A 13452-nucleotide genomic window follows, 5' to 3' on the forward strand; every position below is an offset into this window, starting at 1 on the left:
TAAAAACACCCCCCAAAAATCTGCAGATTATTCAAGCTGATAAACTTTATTTTCTTTTTCATTACGAAATTGTATGTTACTCATTGCAAACATGACAATACACAATAAACACTTAAATCTGAATACATCACTGTCATTTAGAATTTAAACTATGCGGCAACATTAAAAAGAATATCAGTTTAAAAGCAGCAGGGAGTAGGGCGCTTGTTCAACATGAACAAAAACATGATCACAAATGCTTGCATTTATGAAAGAGACGCAGTCACTAGTGAAGCGGTCAACAGCAGAGTGAAAGTGCTATACTGAAATGAAGACAACAATGTGTCTTACACAAACGTGACTTTTCTAATTTTGAAACTTGTAGTATTTGTTATAGATTTTACGTGATAAATATTAATAACGCAATTTTTTTTTTTTTTTATGCAAAAATTCCCCATTTCATTGCCCAGTCTTCTTCAGTCTTAAGCGTGAATCTACTATGACTCCAATCTATGCATCGTCTCGATCTTTTGTTTATTGTTTGCCTAAAGACACAAGCATCAATCCAGGTTTGCCTGCAGGAAATTCCTTTGGATCTAAGATGAGATTGTGTGGTCCATAGATGTTACCCCTGACGGGGTTTTCTGGTTCTACTTGGCACCTTAGTTCTCGGTTTGCAGCTACAGAACCTAAGCCTGAGGCTTGCAAAAGCTGACTGTTGACTCTCTTTGACGGTCTGTGAAGCAGAAAGCTAGTCAGCAAAAAGAAGTCACTCAGAACTGTGTACCTCTTGAACAACACAAGCAGATGTTACATTAAACACTGTGGCGAAAACACAATTGCGGCGGGGAAACTGGATAGTACTATTGCTATCATGTAGCTCCCTCTACTGTCTGATGTGAGACCTGCAGAATGTCCATGTGGCTTTGTAACTCCGCCAGAGGTGAGACGGGTTTCACGGTCTTTAACTTCAGCTGAAAATTCGCTATCTGCTCCTAAAGAGAAAAAAAAATGACAAGAAAATTAGAACAGGAGAGCAGAAAAAGCCAGAGGTCAGATCATTAGTATTAAGAAATAATTCCAAAGCTATACAAGATGACAAGAAAATGAAGCTTCACCACAGGTAAGGCCAGTTCTGTTAGCTTCTTCCAATGGGATTTGACCTCTTCTTCACTCAATAATCCTCTGTCCACCAGTCTTCCAATTACAAACCGGTAGTTCTTCCTCTAAAAAACACAACAAAAATAATAAAAACATTTGCAGAAAATTAGAGATTTCAGTGTCAAATGACCTTAAATTAAATAATTAGAGGTTATAGAAAAAGGTTACATTTTTAAATATGTATATAAATAAAACTGTTTAAGGAACACTGGGCCTGACAGAACTGAACAAAAAAAAAGAGGAAGAATTCAAAATGATGGAGAATGCTGGAGGCCAAATCTTTCAATTCAAGACAGGGACCGTTTCACATGTCATTCCCCTCGGCCTTGTTTCCAGTCTGTTTACTCTAGAAAGCAGACAGACTGGAAAGCAGGAGGAGTATTAAAATCCACTGGAGAAGCAGTGAAAATAAGTCAAAGAAGAAGAATCCAGGAAGGAAATAAATAAATAAAGTCTCCATCCAGTATAAACATGCTATAAGTGTTTAGGCGAGTAGGTTTGAACAATTTATAGTAAAGAAACTTTCAAGAAAAGAAACATCAACAGAACTGTTCCATTTTGCCGACACTGTTCAGTCTTGTAGATTTTTAACACATTGAAATTGAAAAGGAAAAAAAAAATTAAAAAAAATAAAACGATGTGTGTTGCACACCTCAATCTAATGTTTTTTTAGGATCTATCCAAGGACATGTATAACAAGTTTGATATATGTTCAATTTGACTGTCATATTATGATCATTAATACATCTATATCATTCATACCTCTGTGTCGCTGGCCTTCAGCACAGCAGTGACTGTAAGTGGGGTAAAGAGCAGGTGGATGGGGGCGGAGGAACAGCTGTCTTTCTCCCACAGCTCAGCGAGCTGCTCCAGCAGCGCTGTGACAGGAGGCTCTGACCCTGAACCATTACCAACAGCATCCCCGCCACGTCCGCTGCACTCTGACAGAGGCAGCACCGGGAGCTCTGCCGACACTGAACAGATACACAGAACACATTCTCAGGTCTGTCAAGGACGTTTCATAATGTTTACATTTAAGAAGCAGAGCAATTTTGAATGATGAGAGTTAAACACTTAAAATCTCACCCAGTTTGCAGGCCAGTAGGACACTACAGTTCAGAAGCATCTGCTCTGACAGTACATTCAAAAACTAAGCAAGAAAAAAGAAGGAAGACTGTAATTAACACTGGGAAACGACTCATCAGTAAATTCGGTGTAATTTTATGACACTCGTCTCTCTCTGACGCACCTTTCTGCAGGATAATGTTTCTCCCACTTTTTGCAGCAGTGTTAGGAGCTGAGAGCCAGTCGGCAGCTCCTTATCAGTCCTCGGGCCAACAGCGATGCTCAGCAGTTCCTACATTAAAAATTAAACCCTTTGAGTTCAGACATATCGTTGACTTTTACATATTTAAGATCTTATTTATTACATGGACTTTCTAACATTCTGGTGAGGCACACTCGTGATTTAACAGTAAACTGTGTGACATAGTGGGGAAAAAAAAAAAGAGAAAAGAATCACAAATGAAATGTTGTTATTACAAAGCACTGCTGGACAAAGTACTAACACAAAAAAAATAAATAAAAATACCTTCATTTCAACGATGATGTCAGAGGGCAGTGAAGCACTGTGGTCACAGTGGGGAGGACAGGACATCACTCTCTCACTTCCTTGTTTCCTCTTGGGAGTTTGTGACTTTTCCTGAGGGACCAGCTCAGCCACAGTTCTGTCCACATCAGAGTCTGGAGCAGGTGGACTACCAAGAGCCTTCATCACGCGGTCATACCTGCTCTTCCACTCCCGTCTTACGAGTGCTTTATAAGAGAGAATTATAATGAGAAATTAATGGAAATTAGATATCCTGAGAGTGCTTCTCTCATCTACAATGGAAATTATGTTCTTAAAATAATACCGGCATCACAGAGAGTTTGAGGTCAGTTCAATGTTTTTGTACGCTTTAGTCTGGAGGCTTAGTTAGTAGTAAAACAGGCCTAAGTCGAGCACAAAAAGCTTGCAAAACTACTGCCCTGCCATAAAATTCAGCCTTTCCTTCATTTACATTCATTCAGCAGTTCAAAGCAATCAATGCATTCATGTTCCAGTGGGGACTTCCCAAAACTGTTTTTAAAAAGTTAAACAAAAACACAAAGACTTGCAAATCTTATAAACCGAAATTTTATTCAAAATAAAACATTTAAAAAAGAAAAATGGAAGAAATTGTTTGAATTTGTAAAAATGTATAATTTAAGGGAAAAAAAAAAAAAAAAGTCATTTGAATTGGGTGGCAGGCCTACGTCTCCAAAAAAAGTTTGGATAGGGCCACGTAATCACTGTGCATCATATTTTAAAAACAGTTCATCAACCCCATCTCCTACCTGGGACTGATGTACCTGTATGTACTTTTCAGCACTGATGGTGCCTTTCCAGCTGTGCAAGCTGCAAAATCCATGGACACTAATGCACCCCCATAACCAACAGAGATCCAGCCTTTGGAACTGAGCACTAATGACAAACTGGATGCTCCCTCTCTTCTCCTCATTGCAATTTTAATCCATCTGACCACACAACAGTTTTCCACTTTGCCTCAGTCCATTTTAAATTAGCTTTGGCTCAGAGAAGACAAAATGTTCTCTGGATTATATTCACATATGGCTTCTTCGAGAAGGCTTGCTCGAGGTCCACCTGTCTGTAAACAATTCCCCACGTAATGTTTTCTGGAACTCTTCCTAAACTCAAGAATCATACCTGTTTTAAATGCAGTGCTGCCTGAGGGTCCAAAGGTCAATCTCAGTTAACCTATTAGGTTGAAAGATTTTCTTCCAGGCGTGTCCTTTTCAATACCACTCACTTTCCCAGCCTTTTGCTCCCTGCGCCCCAGCTGCCATACCCCCATGTTGCCGCCATCAAATTAAACACAAGTGTATAAATGCCTCTAGGGATGGGTACGAAAACCAGTTCTTGTTGAGAACCGGTTCCCATTGTTTCAATTCCTTGGAGTTGTTTGCCATTTTTGCAAACGATTCCCTTATCGATTCTAGTCGCCCCGAATTACATCACCACATTGCGGAACGTTTTGCAACTTCGTTGGCCGAAGTTGCAAAACTGGCAGGAAACACGGCGCCTAAGCGGCTCAAACGCTGAAAAGTTTGGTCACACTTTACGAGAACGGATGACAACAGGGCAACTTGCAATACTTGCAAAGTAGATATTTCAATTAAGGGAGGAAACACTACGAATATGCAAAAGCATTTGCTCACAAAACACGCGATGACCTTAAATGAATGTTGTGTTTTTAATTCCGCTCCGGACTCGTGAATCTCAACCCAGCAGCAGCGGTAACGTTTGCACGTCCTCTCCCGTTAATGCGGCAGGTAAATAATCAACTAACAGTGCATATTATGTTAGCGCGATCTGCCTTATTACAAAACCTGCCATTACTGTGCATTTAGGTGACCATGATGAGAGAGACAGACAGAGTCTGGCTCAGATGCTGGCAGTTCTCGCTGCAGTCTACCGGTAGCGTCTCCTTTCAGGCCAGGGTAGACGAATGTCACCGAGCAGTGACTAAGTTTGTGGTAAAAGGCTTGCACCCATTTGCCACAGCAGATGCCCCCAATTTTCGGTAAGTGAATGTGTTTAATTGTAGGCAGGGACATTACTGGATATTCTTGTGTAATTGCTACTGAAGAATATTTATTTTATTATTTTACATTTACAATTTTTTTTCCTGGGGACCCTGTGACACCCCATTGAAGAGCCGTAGGCTGTGGATCTCTTAAGATCTCACTGTTGGGTTTGTAAGGCCATGTTACTCCTAAATTTCTATCTTGTTCAAAGAGAAGTTCTAAGCTAAAAGGAGAACGCTAAGAGAATCGATAAAGAATCGAATTGTTAAACAGAATCGAAAATGGAATCGGAATCGTTAAAATCTTATCAATACCCATCCCTAGATGCCTCTCTAGAATAAATATGACATTACATTTTGTCTGTGTCTGTTGAAGTATAAGCTAAGATTTTTGAAAGTAAATAAAATGAACAACCGGTCATTGGATCTCCTTCCAATAAATAGATAAATAAAAATTATAATCTTCTTCTGCAGACATGCAGAAAATGCACATCTGAAACAGCTCTATATTTAAGTTTCTGGGTGATCTATCCCTTTAACTAATTACCTGTAATGTTAGCCGAAAGCCAGCTGCAGGCTTTTTCTGTTGCAAGACGTTTGGTGATGTTTTCCGAAGTGGCGAGTACCTGCGTAGAAATTCGAGTGTAAATATCCAATTCCAAACTCATCCACAAAGGTTTCTCAGAAAATTCTTTTATTAGCTAAAACTCTATATTGCTGTAGTTTGTTGTACTTATGTTCTGCTTCCTTTTTTTTTCTTAAACCAAATATGTATTCTTGGACTTACAGTAGGCGAAGTCTCATGAGGGAGCAATATTCGTATGGCTTCAGGGCTCTTCTCACAGCAAAATCTGCAAGCAAGAGGGTGTTTTCTTAACTGAAAGTAGCATCTTGTAATAATTCCCAATCAAATCTATTCACGTAACAAGAAAACGGCTGGGCGCTTGTAAAATAAGCTCTCGTACCTGGTGGCTCTTGCCAAAGCCTCCAATCCCGCATCACACAATTGAGCACAAATGGAGTCATTCAGTTTTGATGGATTTGAGTTTGGCGACCCCAGTCCGTCTCTCAGCATCTTTTCTCCTCGTCCCACCAACTCATTTACTAAGGTAGCCCTGCGGGAAGCCCAAAACGAATAACACAACTGTAGAAAAATTACATTTAAAATAAAATAACAACGATGCTCTTAGTAAGTCTTGAGCAGATATCTATATAACATTTAAACACAGAGTGGTAAATTTACAGCAGTTGCCACTGAAGTGCTGTAAAACAAGCTGTTGGACAGTCTCTAGCCTCCTAGGTAAGCAACCAACCAAAGCTGCAGGCTGATTACAAACCATTCTCAGAGTCACTTTCAATTGGAAAAGGATAATCTAATGGAAGGCAGGTTAAATAAAAACAAAGGGATGTGAAAGCTGCAGTTAATTTGCAATCTAGTGGCTTAAAAACCAGCTTACTCTGAAAGCTCCACAATACTCACTTCATATGCTTGACAGCATTGGATCCAACCCTCTCAGCTACAAATTCCACAGTGCGACGTAACGATGGAGGCTGGTTGTGAAAGAAGGCTTGCTCGAGGTCCACCTGTCATATTCAAGCAACAGATTTAAATACCCCACACACAGGAATTATTGCATTTAAAGTCCTGTTTGCTGTGCCGCTTGGTTATTCACCTGCAGTTTCTGCTGTGACCTGTGAGCTGCTGGCGTGTCCTTGAGCTCAGCAGACGTGGGAGTAATCTTGCGGATAATTCCTCCGCTCTTGGCTGTGCTTCCGGACACAAAGGCAGCCAAAAGCTTACGAAATTCACCTGAATGAATAAAAACAAGATGGATTTATCTAAAGAAAGCGCGTGTTGCTGTCCCTTGGCTCATCTGTGGTGAACGTGTTGAGCAAACGTGAACAAAGCTGTGCAGTTTCTGATTAAAGGACGGTTTATTTTTCAAACTTCTTAATGAAACTCGAGTCCACCAATGACTAAACAAAAGGCCAAACAACCTATAAGAACTGTGCCATTCTTGCACTCGCTACTCTGCATCCAATCAAAGGGCAAAAAATCCTGCAAAGATTGAGTCCTGTAGATGCAAGACTTTAAATTTAATGTGTCTATGGTTAATAATTACACCAGTACAACAAAAAAAAAAAAGAAATTACCATCCTCAAGACAGAGCTTCACTTTAACCAAAAGAAAAGGACATGCTAGTCCAACAACCCAGCTCCCCATATGCAAATTAAAAGACACAAAAATAACGTGAGGACCAGCCTCGAACCTACAGATGAAATGACAAAGCAGTTTTGTTATGAAAAAAGCTCATAACCAGCCCAAGAGAAACTCTATAAAAAGCCAAGAAAGTGACTGATAACATACAAAGTAATTCACTGTAATAATTTTTACTGTAATTGTAACAGCCAGCGACAGACACTCTTTCTTGCAATTCAAATACTTTGTGAGACAATCCATTTTATTAGTATTATTTTTTTAATGCTACTACCAGTAAAAAACACACACTGAACAGAAAAAAAAAGAAAAAAAAAAAAAAGATCAAAACCTCACAGATAAACATACACGTGTAGATGAATGTGCGAATCAGCTGGCTGGTTGTACCAAACTTGTGACTCCTTGTTCCCATGAATCTCAGTAATAAAGGGGAAGGTAAAGACTCCAATGTTAATATGGCTATTAAACCATCTAAATTAAGGCATGCAGAAATAAACAGCTACTATAAATTAAGATAAGAATACAGTGCCCTTAAACCCAATTTAAACATAAGATTTACATTCAGCATTCCACATTTCTACTCACCAAGAAATGGACAACAAGTATAAAGAAGCTGCTGATCCACCAGAGGAATACAGTCCTAAAAAAAAAAAAAATTAACAAGCATATAAAAACAAGTCGTTTTATGGACAAACACCTATTAAAGTTTGTCACTTACAAGCCCTGCCACATTTATGTCGCTTTCTTCCACCTTGGCAACCTCAGTAAACTCACTAGTGAAGAAAATATCCTCTGGAATCACTGGAATCTACACAAGTTAAACACAAGTTCAACTACATGTTAGCATTACGTATAAATAAATATTATTCTCAGGCATCATAAAAGTGTTAAATAGATCTTTGATTCATGATTGGTGAGCCTGCTGCTCACTGTATAAACCATTACATAAAAAACAAATCTTGCCTACACATTGTAACTCACCTGAAAGAGCCAGCCTAATACTGACACCATCAGTAGCTTATTTAGGTAACACATTTCTTCACATCGATCAAGAACCAGTTTCCTGCAAGCAAACAGGAGACTTTTTATTTTACTATATACACATACCATTTACCTGTACTGTCATAACTAGTTTACATGCATGCATATGAAGACAAACCTATATAGGAGAAGCAGTGTGCCCAATGTGGTCCTGTAGCAGAGCAGCCGAGGGCCGATAAAGTCTAGCATGGAGAGGAACTCCACCAGCCAGGGAACAGTGAGGATGGTGTGCCTTCTCCTTATACTGTTTCTCAACACAGCACACACATCTAGCACTGGAACACTCTGTGGGACCAAGAGGGAAAGAAAAAGAAAAAAAAAAAAGTAGCATGGCATCAAATATACATTTATATCTGTACTGCAGATGTACAGGAAGAAAATCAAAGGAACTGAAACTACTTCTGACTTTTACATACACCATTTAAAAACAGGCCTGAACATTTGGTGCAATAAGTATTTGTTTCGTCACCTTGCTGCGCAGGGCTATAGCAGTATCCTGTATTTCTCTGGACGGCTTCTCGGATGTTTGGTAAGGCAGAAAGGAAATGAATCCCAGAAACTTTGCTAGAAGACGAGCTAGGAGCAACACAGAGGAGAACCGCTGCTTCTCGTCCTAAAAAGGATGAAATAATAAACAGCATAAGAGCTCATCTTCTTAGAGTGGACAGGTTTAAGAAGATGAGCTCTCCAGGTACCCAGGTTAAAATACATTGCTTCAAATAAAAAAGGAAAATACAGCTGTAAAGCATTTTAACAAAACACCCACAAGAGCTGCAGATGCAGATAACAAAATACCTGCTGCTCCATGTCTCCATCTTCCTCCTCCTCCTCTTTGTCCCGCTCACAGATGGAAGCAGGAGGGCTCAGGATGGACACCTCGTCCAGCTGGAGTAGCTGCTGGCACAAGCTATCCTGCAGGTGCTGGTTCAGCTGGCAGCTAGTGCACAATATACAAAACAGATTATAACAACATAGTCCATTAAAAAAAATTAAAGAAAAAAGTTTAACTAGTAAGAACACAGGAAATTTATATGAAATTTAATATTTATTATGCTGTTATCTTTTTACTTAAATGTTGTTGTCTCACCAGCTAGCAGCCTGCAGGAAGTCCCTGAAGAACTCTTGGTAACCAGGAAAAGATGGAGGTGAGCACGGGCCAACAACTCCGTGAGGCTGAATGAGACGCTCTTCAAGACGCTTCAGGCGCCCCAGACCCTCAGCTCCCAACATGCCTAACAAGTCAGCATCAGGAGCATCTCCAGAAGTGCTGTTCACTCGGGGACCTTTACACATCTAAAGGAAAAAAAAAAAAAAGGAAAAAAAAAAAAAAAAAGGTCAATTTGAGACCTTATTGGGCCAAGTAAGAAGAATGTCACGTGGTGGCAACTTCTGCAATGAGATAGATAGCTTTTGTTAAAATGTATGATTTACCTGAATAAGCTGCTTCAGGAACAGACGCGCAAAATGAGAATGATTTCCTGCAGAAGTCATCTGACTCATCATTCCTCTGAAGTAAAGACAGAAAAAGATCCTTTATTACATTGAAATCCTTAATTTCACCCAATTCCTGACCATGAGGGGGAGAAATAAATAAATAAATAAAACACTGCTGTAACTAACTGGACTTACCTGATCCTATTTCCAAGTGCAGTGTCAAAATTCCACCCGGGTTCCTTGTGAAAGTCCTCCCACTCTCTCAGCACCTCATAAAAAATATCTCTGTGAGAAGAACAAAAGAATCAGGTGATTAAGATAATTGATGAATGGAAAAAATATACTTGATCATTAATAAAATTAAGTTGAATAAAACCACTGAATTATTTCAACAGTTGAATCCTTAATTCACCAAACAATCAAGAAAAGTTTCTCATCTCACAATTAAATCAACAAATTATCCAACTATAATATTTCAACATTGCGTTTGCAATTTAAAGCAGTTCACCTCTATAAAATGGACAAAAGCAGAAATGTACCTCTGTTTTTTGAAGATGTGGAAAGCCTTGTCACTGCTAAAGTTGGACCGGTTGTCAGTATCAGGTTGGAAAGGGACCGAGTGGATGAAAGTGGACACTGAAGGAGAGAGCTGAAATACATTCATTTTATTTTTTTTTAAGTGAAGATGGGTCAAAATAAGAATCTGGATTAAAAACATAGGTTGGTAGTAATGTTAATAACATAGCATACAGCACTGGGAAAGATTTAAAAACACAATAAATGTTTGCATTTACTTCATCAGCTGTACAATACAACTCTGTTACCTTGGCCGTGCTTTTATCTTGGGCCTGAGTGAGTAAGTCCCTGAGATGTGGAGAGAAAGATGCCACCCGTTCATTCTCTGCCAGCAGTCGCAATGTGCACTTGTCCAAATGAGCTACCAACCTGATAAATTACAAGAAGACATGGTTACGAGTCAAAAAGTTAAGAATGTTGAGGAGTCGGTTAAGTGGAGAAAACAAAAGACACTCACTGAAACTGATTCTCCAGGACCTTCACTGCAAAATACACACAATTGTGTACTAGTCTTAAATAACATCTTTCGAGAATATCTGAAAATTTGAAACAGATCGGGACCTTCAACACACACACACACACGCAAATATGCAATCCTAGTATTTGTAATATTCCGTGACTGCACACCTGAGTGTGAATGAGCTGCACACAAACTTTCCTGTTCATCGTCATGAGTGTGAGGGGACCGAGACGTTAGTAACTGCATCACAAAGAAGAGCTCCAGGAAAATGTTTGGTACGAGGTTTTCTGAAAACACATAAAAATTTTTTTTAACTAATTTAAATGTGTTTAGTCTTTTTTAAATTTCTTTCATTATTAATTACTCTTTAATTACTTAACAGAAACCTGTTGACAGGCATTTACTAATAGCTGTTCTTCATCTAGCAAAATTGTTTGTACAAGTTCATTTTATCCTCATGTAATTGTTTTTAGATAATGATCACCACCTTGTGGTCATTTACCAGAGATGCAGGTACTATACAGCTCAACCAAAAGATCCAGTTCCAAGGAGAAAGTGACTTTGGATGGTTCAGGACAAGTTGTCTGTTGTTCTGGTGTAACTTTAGATCCTGTTTTAAGCACTGTCTTGGTAGGGGTGCATGGTTCCAAAGAAGACGGCTGAGGAGAGCCGACCTGCTGGGCACGCTTTGTCCTAAAAACAAGAAATTCCTGATCATAAAACTACAAAGATAAACTGAGATGTGGAAAAAAAGATACTTCAGCTGGTGCAAAAACAGCTGAGACTGTTATACATATAAGAACCTGAAGGGGAATTTTACTCTAATCCAGAGTGTACAGACGATTACCAACAAAATATGGATTACACTTCCATCATTCCCTGTAAAACACAGCAAAATATTACCCATCTGTAAGTAATATGGCACCCACTAGCAGACATGGATTACTGGCCAATCCAAAAACTAAACACATTTTCCCCACAATGCACTCAAATCTGTTTGACCAAATCGAGGAAAAGTGCACTTACTTTTCCTTTTTAAGCAATTCCCTTTCTTCCTGCAGACTCAGAGAACTGCCCCCTGTCATCGACCCCTCGAGTGGCACTACTCCTGACAGGGGGCTGGATGGTTTACTGAACGGGGTGGAAGTGAAGCAGGTCTTTGGTTTAGAGCGTGGCCGCTCTGCACTTACTGGTGTCGGGTTTATTCTTCTAGTTGGCTTAGATGCCCTGAGGAATAACAGAAGTGGTCAGATTGTTTGAAAATTACATGTTCAAATCTATATATTTACGACTCTACTTATGTTAGACTTGTGCAGACTCACGCAGGAGAAATGGGTGAGGAGCCAACAGGAGGGAACTCCTCCAAGTTGTTGAAATTGAGCTGACCTACAGATGGAGGTGAAACCTGCTCAATTATCCTACCATACCCTTCTCCTCCTCTTACTGATCTCCTCCCCCCAGTCTCATCAATATAATGCCCTCCACGTCCTCGCCCCCCCAATGACATGTTGCCACCACTCTTCTTGCGGCTTTTCTGGGACTGGAAGCTAGGGCTGTGCTGAAAGTCAGGAGGAGAAACCATGTAGTCCCCAAGCATGATCCTTTGCCCACCACGCCGCTCAGATCCTGAAGGCCTGGAAGCAGGGCTCCATGTTGTAGAAGAGGAGGGGCTGCTGAAGGCAGTGACCCCGCTCAGACAGTGAGATCCTTCAGGTCCAGGTGACACAAATGAAGGAGAAAACAGCTGGACGCGGCTCGCAGCCCGAGTACCATTTCCACCACTGGCAGACTTGCAGCCCCTCTTTTCCGAGAAAACATGGGTCTGTGCAGCAGGCCTAGGGCGGCTGGGAGTCTTAGCTGGGGTGGCGGGGCCATGGGTGAGTGCTTGACTGCTCTGCTCTCTCAGAAAATTTAAAAGAAAAGGGACGAACTCCTCTTTGTGAACTGTCAGCCCGAGTTCACTAATCGACAGCTTGTCCTCGTCCTGTTGAAGAAAGAGACTTTAAGTGTTGGAAAATTGGATCGAGACAAGCGCATCAACCATCTATCAACCATGAAATAACTCAGATCATCAGCGCGATTAAATCCTAGATGCATCCCAAGATAGTAGATATCCACGCAATTAAATTTTCTGGATAGATACAGTTAAATCTCCTAAGAAAATTATTATCTAACCTAGCTAACAACGTGCTGGCTAATTTATGGCAAAACCCCACATCTGTCTTAAGAGAATGAAAATAATAGTAAAATTATTAAGTAACTGTGGTAAATTATGACAGGTTTTACTGAAAACATTTCTTCTGAAAAAAGGGAAGCTGACAGCTACCATCTTGTCTGTAGTCGACCTGATCTACAGCTAACGTGGCTCGCTAGCACAGCAGCTAAAAGTTTTGTTTACAATTAGTTACGAGCTGTGTCATCACACAGAACAAAGTAAGCGGAGATAAAACGCAGATAAATGCTCCTCTCGTGATAGTATTACCCGTTTCAGACCTACCCCTGCACTCTTTAGCCAGTCCACCACCTTAATAATATCCACTTTGTGTGATAGAAGCGATTCCAAAAGAGCCGCCATTCTTGCCAAGCGCTGCGCGGCTGAAGAACTGAGAGGAAAGGGGGCGGGGTTAGCCTGTGTACGCATGCGTGTTGCAAATTACGTGTGCCAACCACGTGTGTTTGTCATCTGAGCCTTCAAGAGTCATTCAAGGACCGTTAAAAGGGCCTGCTTTCACATGTCATCCACACACTAATAATAACAACCTAAATACAGTCCTTTGCAAAAAAAAAATAATCTCGAGTCACCACTCATTTTTTAATATTTCGCTTCCAAGGAGGGAGACTTTCTCAAAAACCTTTTAAAGTGGTGTTGCGTAATAGTTTCCTGGGCTTTCTGAAAATCATAGCATGGTGTGCTGTGTTGCCTTAAAATAACCTGAGGAAATTGGAAGTTTTTGAAA

General features: G+C 40.2%; 1 protein-coding gene and 1 long non-coding RNA gene across 2 annotated transcripts; one reads left to right on the forward strand and one right to left on the reverse strand.

Annotated features, from left to right (window-relative positions):
- Positions 1-25: 25 nt before the first annotated feature.
- cdan1 (codanin 1) lies at positions 26-13151 on the reverse strand. The gene is made up of 28 exons (XM_026152418.2): positions 12993-13151; positions 11818-12479; positions 11522-11722; positions 10998-11188; positions 10663-10782; positions 10493-10571; positions 10284-10404; positions 9999-10108; positions 9655-9744; positions 9457-9532; positions 9113-9318; positions 8821-8962; positions 8495-8638; positions 8144-8310; positions 7966-8047; positions 7703-7792; positions 7570-7624; positions 6440-6576; positions 6247-6350; positions 5732-5881; positions 5554-5617; positions 5314-5392; positions 2732-2955; positions 2390-2497; positions 2227-2290; positions 1903-2114; positions 1098-1205; positions 26-974 (listed from the first exon to the last, which is right to left on the reverse strand). The coding sequence occupies exons 1-28, from the start codon at positions 13134-13136 to the stop codon at positions 852-854; spliced, it is 4053 nt and encodes a 1350-aa protein (XP_026008203.1). The 5' UTR covers positions 13137-13151; the 3' UTR covers positions 26-851.
- On the forward strand, positions 3228-9644 carry LOC145422530 (uncharacterized). Its single transcript, XR_013903841.1, has 2 exons — positions 3228-4763; positions 9116-9644. It is a non-coding gene; the product is annotated as an uncharacterized LOC145422530 (long non-coding RNA).
- Positions 13152-13452: the final 301 nt, after the last annotated feature.

The sequence above is a fragment of the Astatotilapia calliptera genome, chromosome 19 (genome assembly GCF_964374335.1).
Source record: "Astatotilapia calliptera chromosome 19, fAstCal68.1, whole genome shotgun sequence".
Classification (NCBI taxonomy): Eukaryota; Metazoa; Chordata; class Actinopteri; order Cichliformes; family Cichlidae; genus Astatotilapia; species Astatotilapia calliptera.

Bases quoted from the DNA above. Each gene is read 5' to 3' on its own strand.
- cdan1 (XM_026152418.2), bottom strand. From the start codon at position 13,136: ATGCGTACACAGGCTAACCCCGCCCCCTTTCCTCTCAGTTCTTCAGCC. The intron at 9,533-9,654 runs GTAAGTCCAGTT...TCTTTACTTCAG, and splicing joins GCACTTGGAAATAGGATCAG to AGGAATGATGAGTCAGATGA. The intron at 8,311-8,494 runs GTGACGAAACAA...TTGGTCCCACAG, and splicing joins CTATAGCCCTGCGCAGCAAG to AGTGTTCCAGTGCTAGATGT.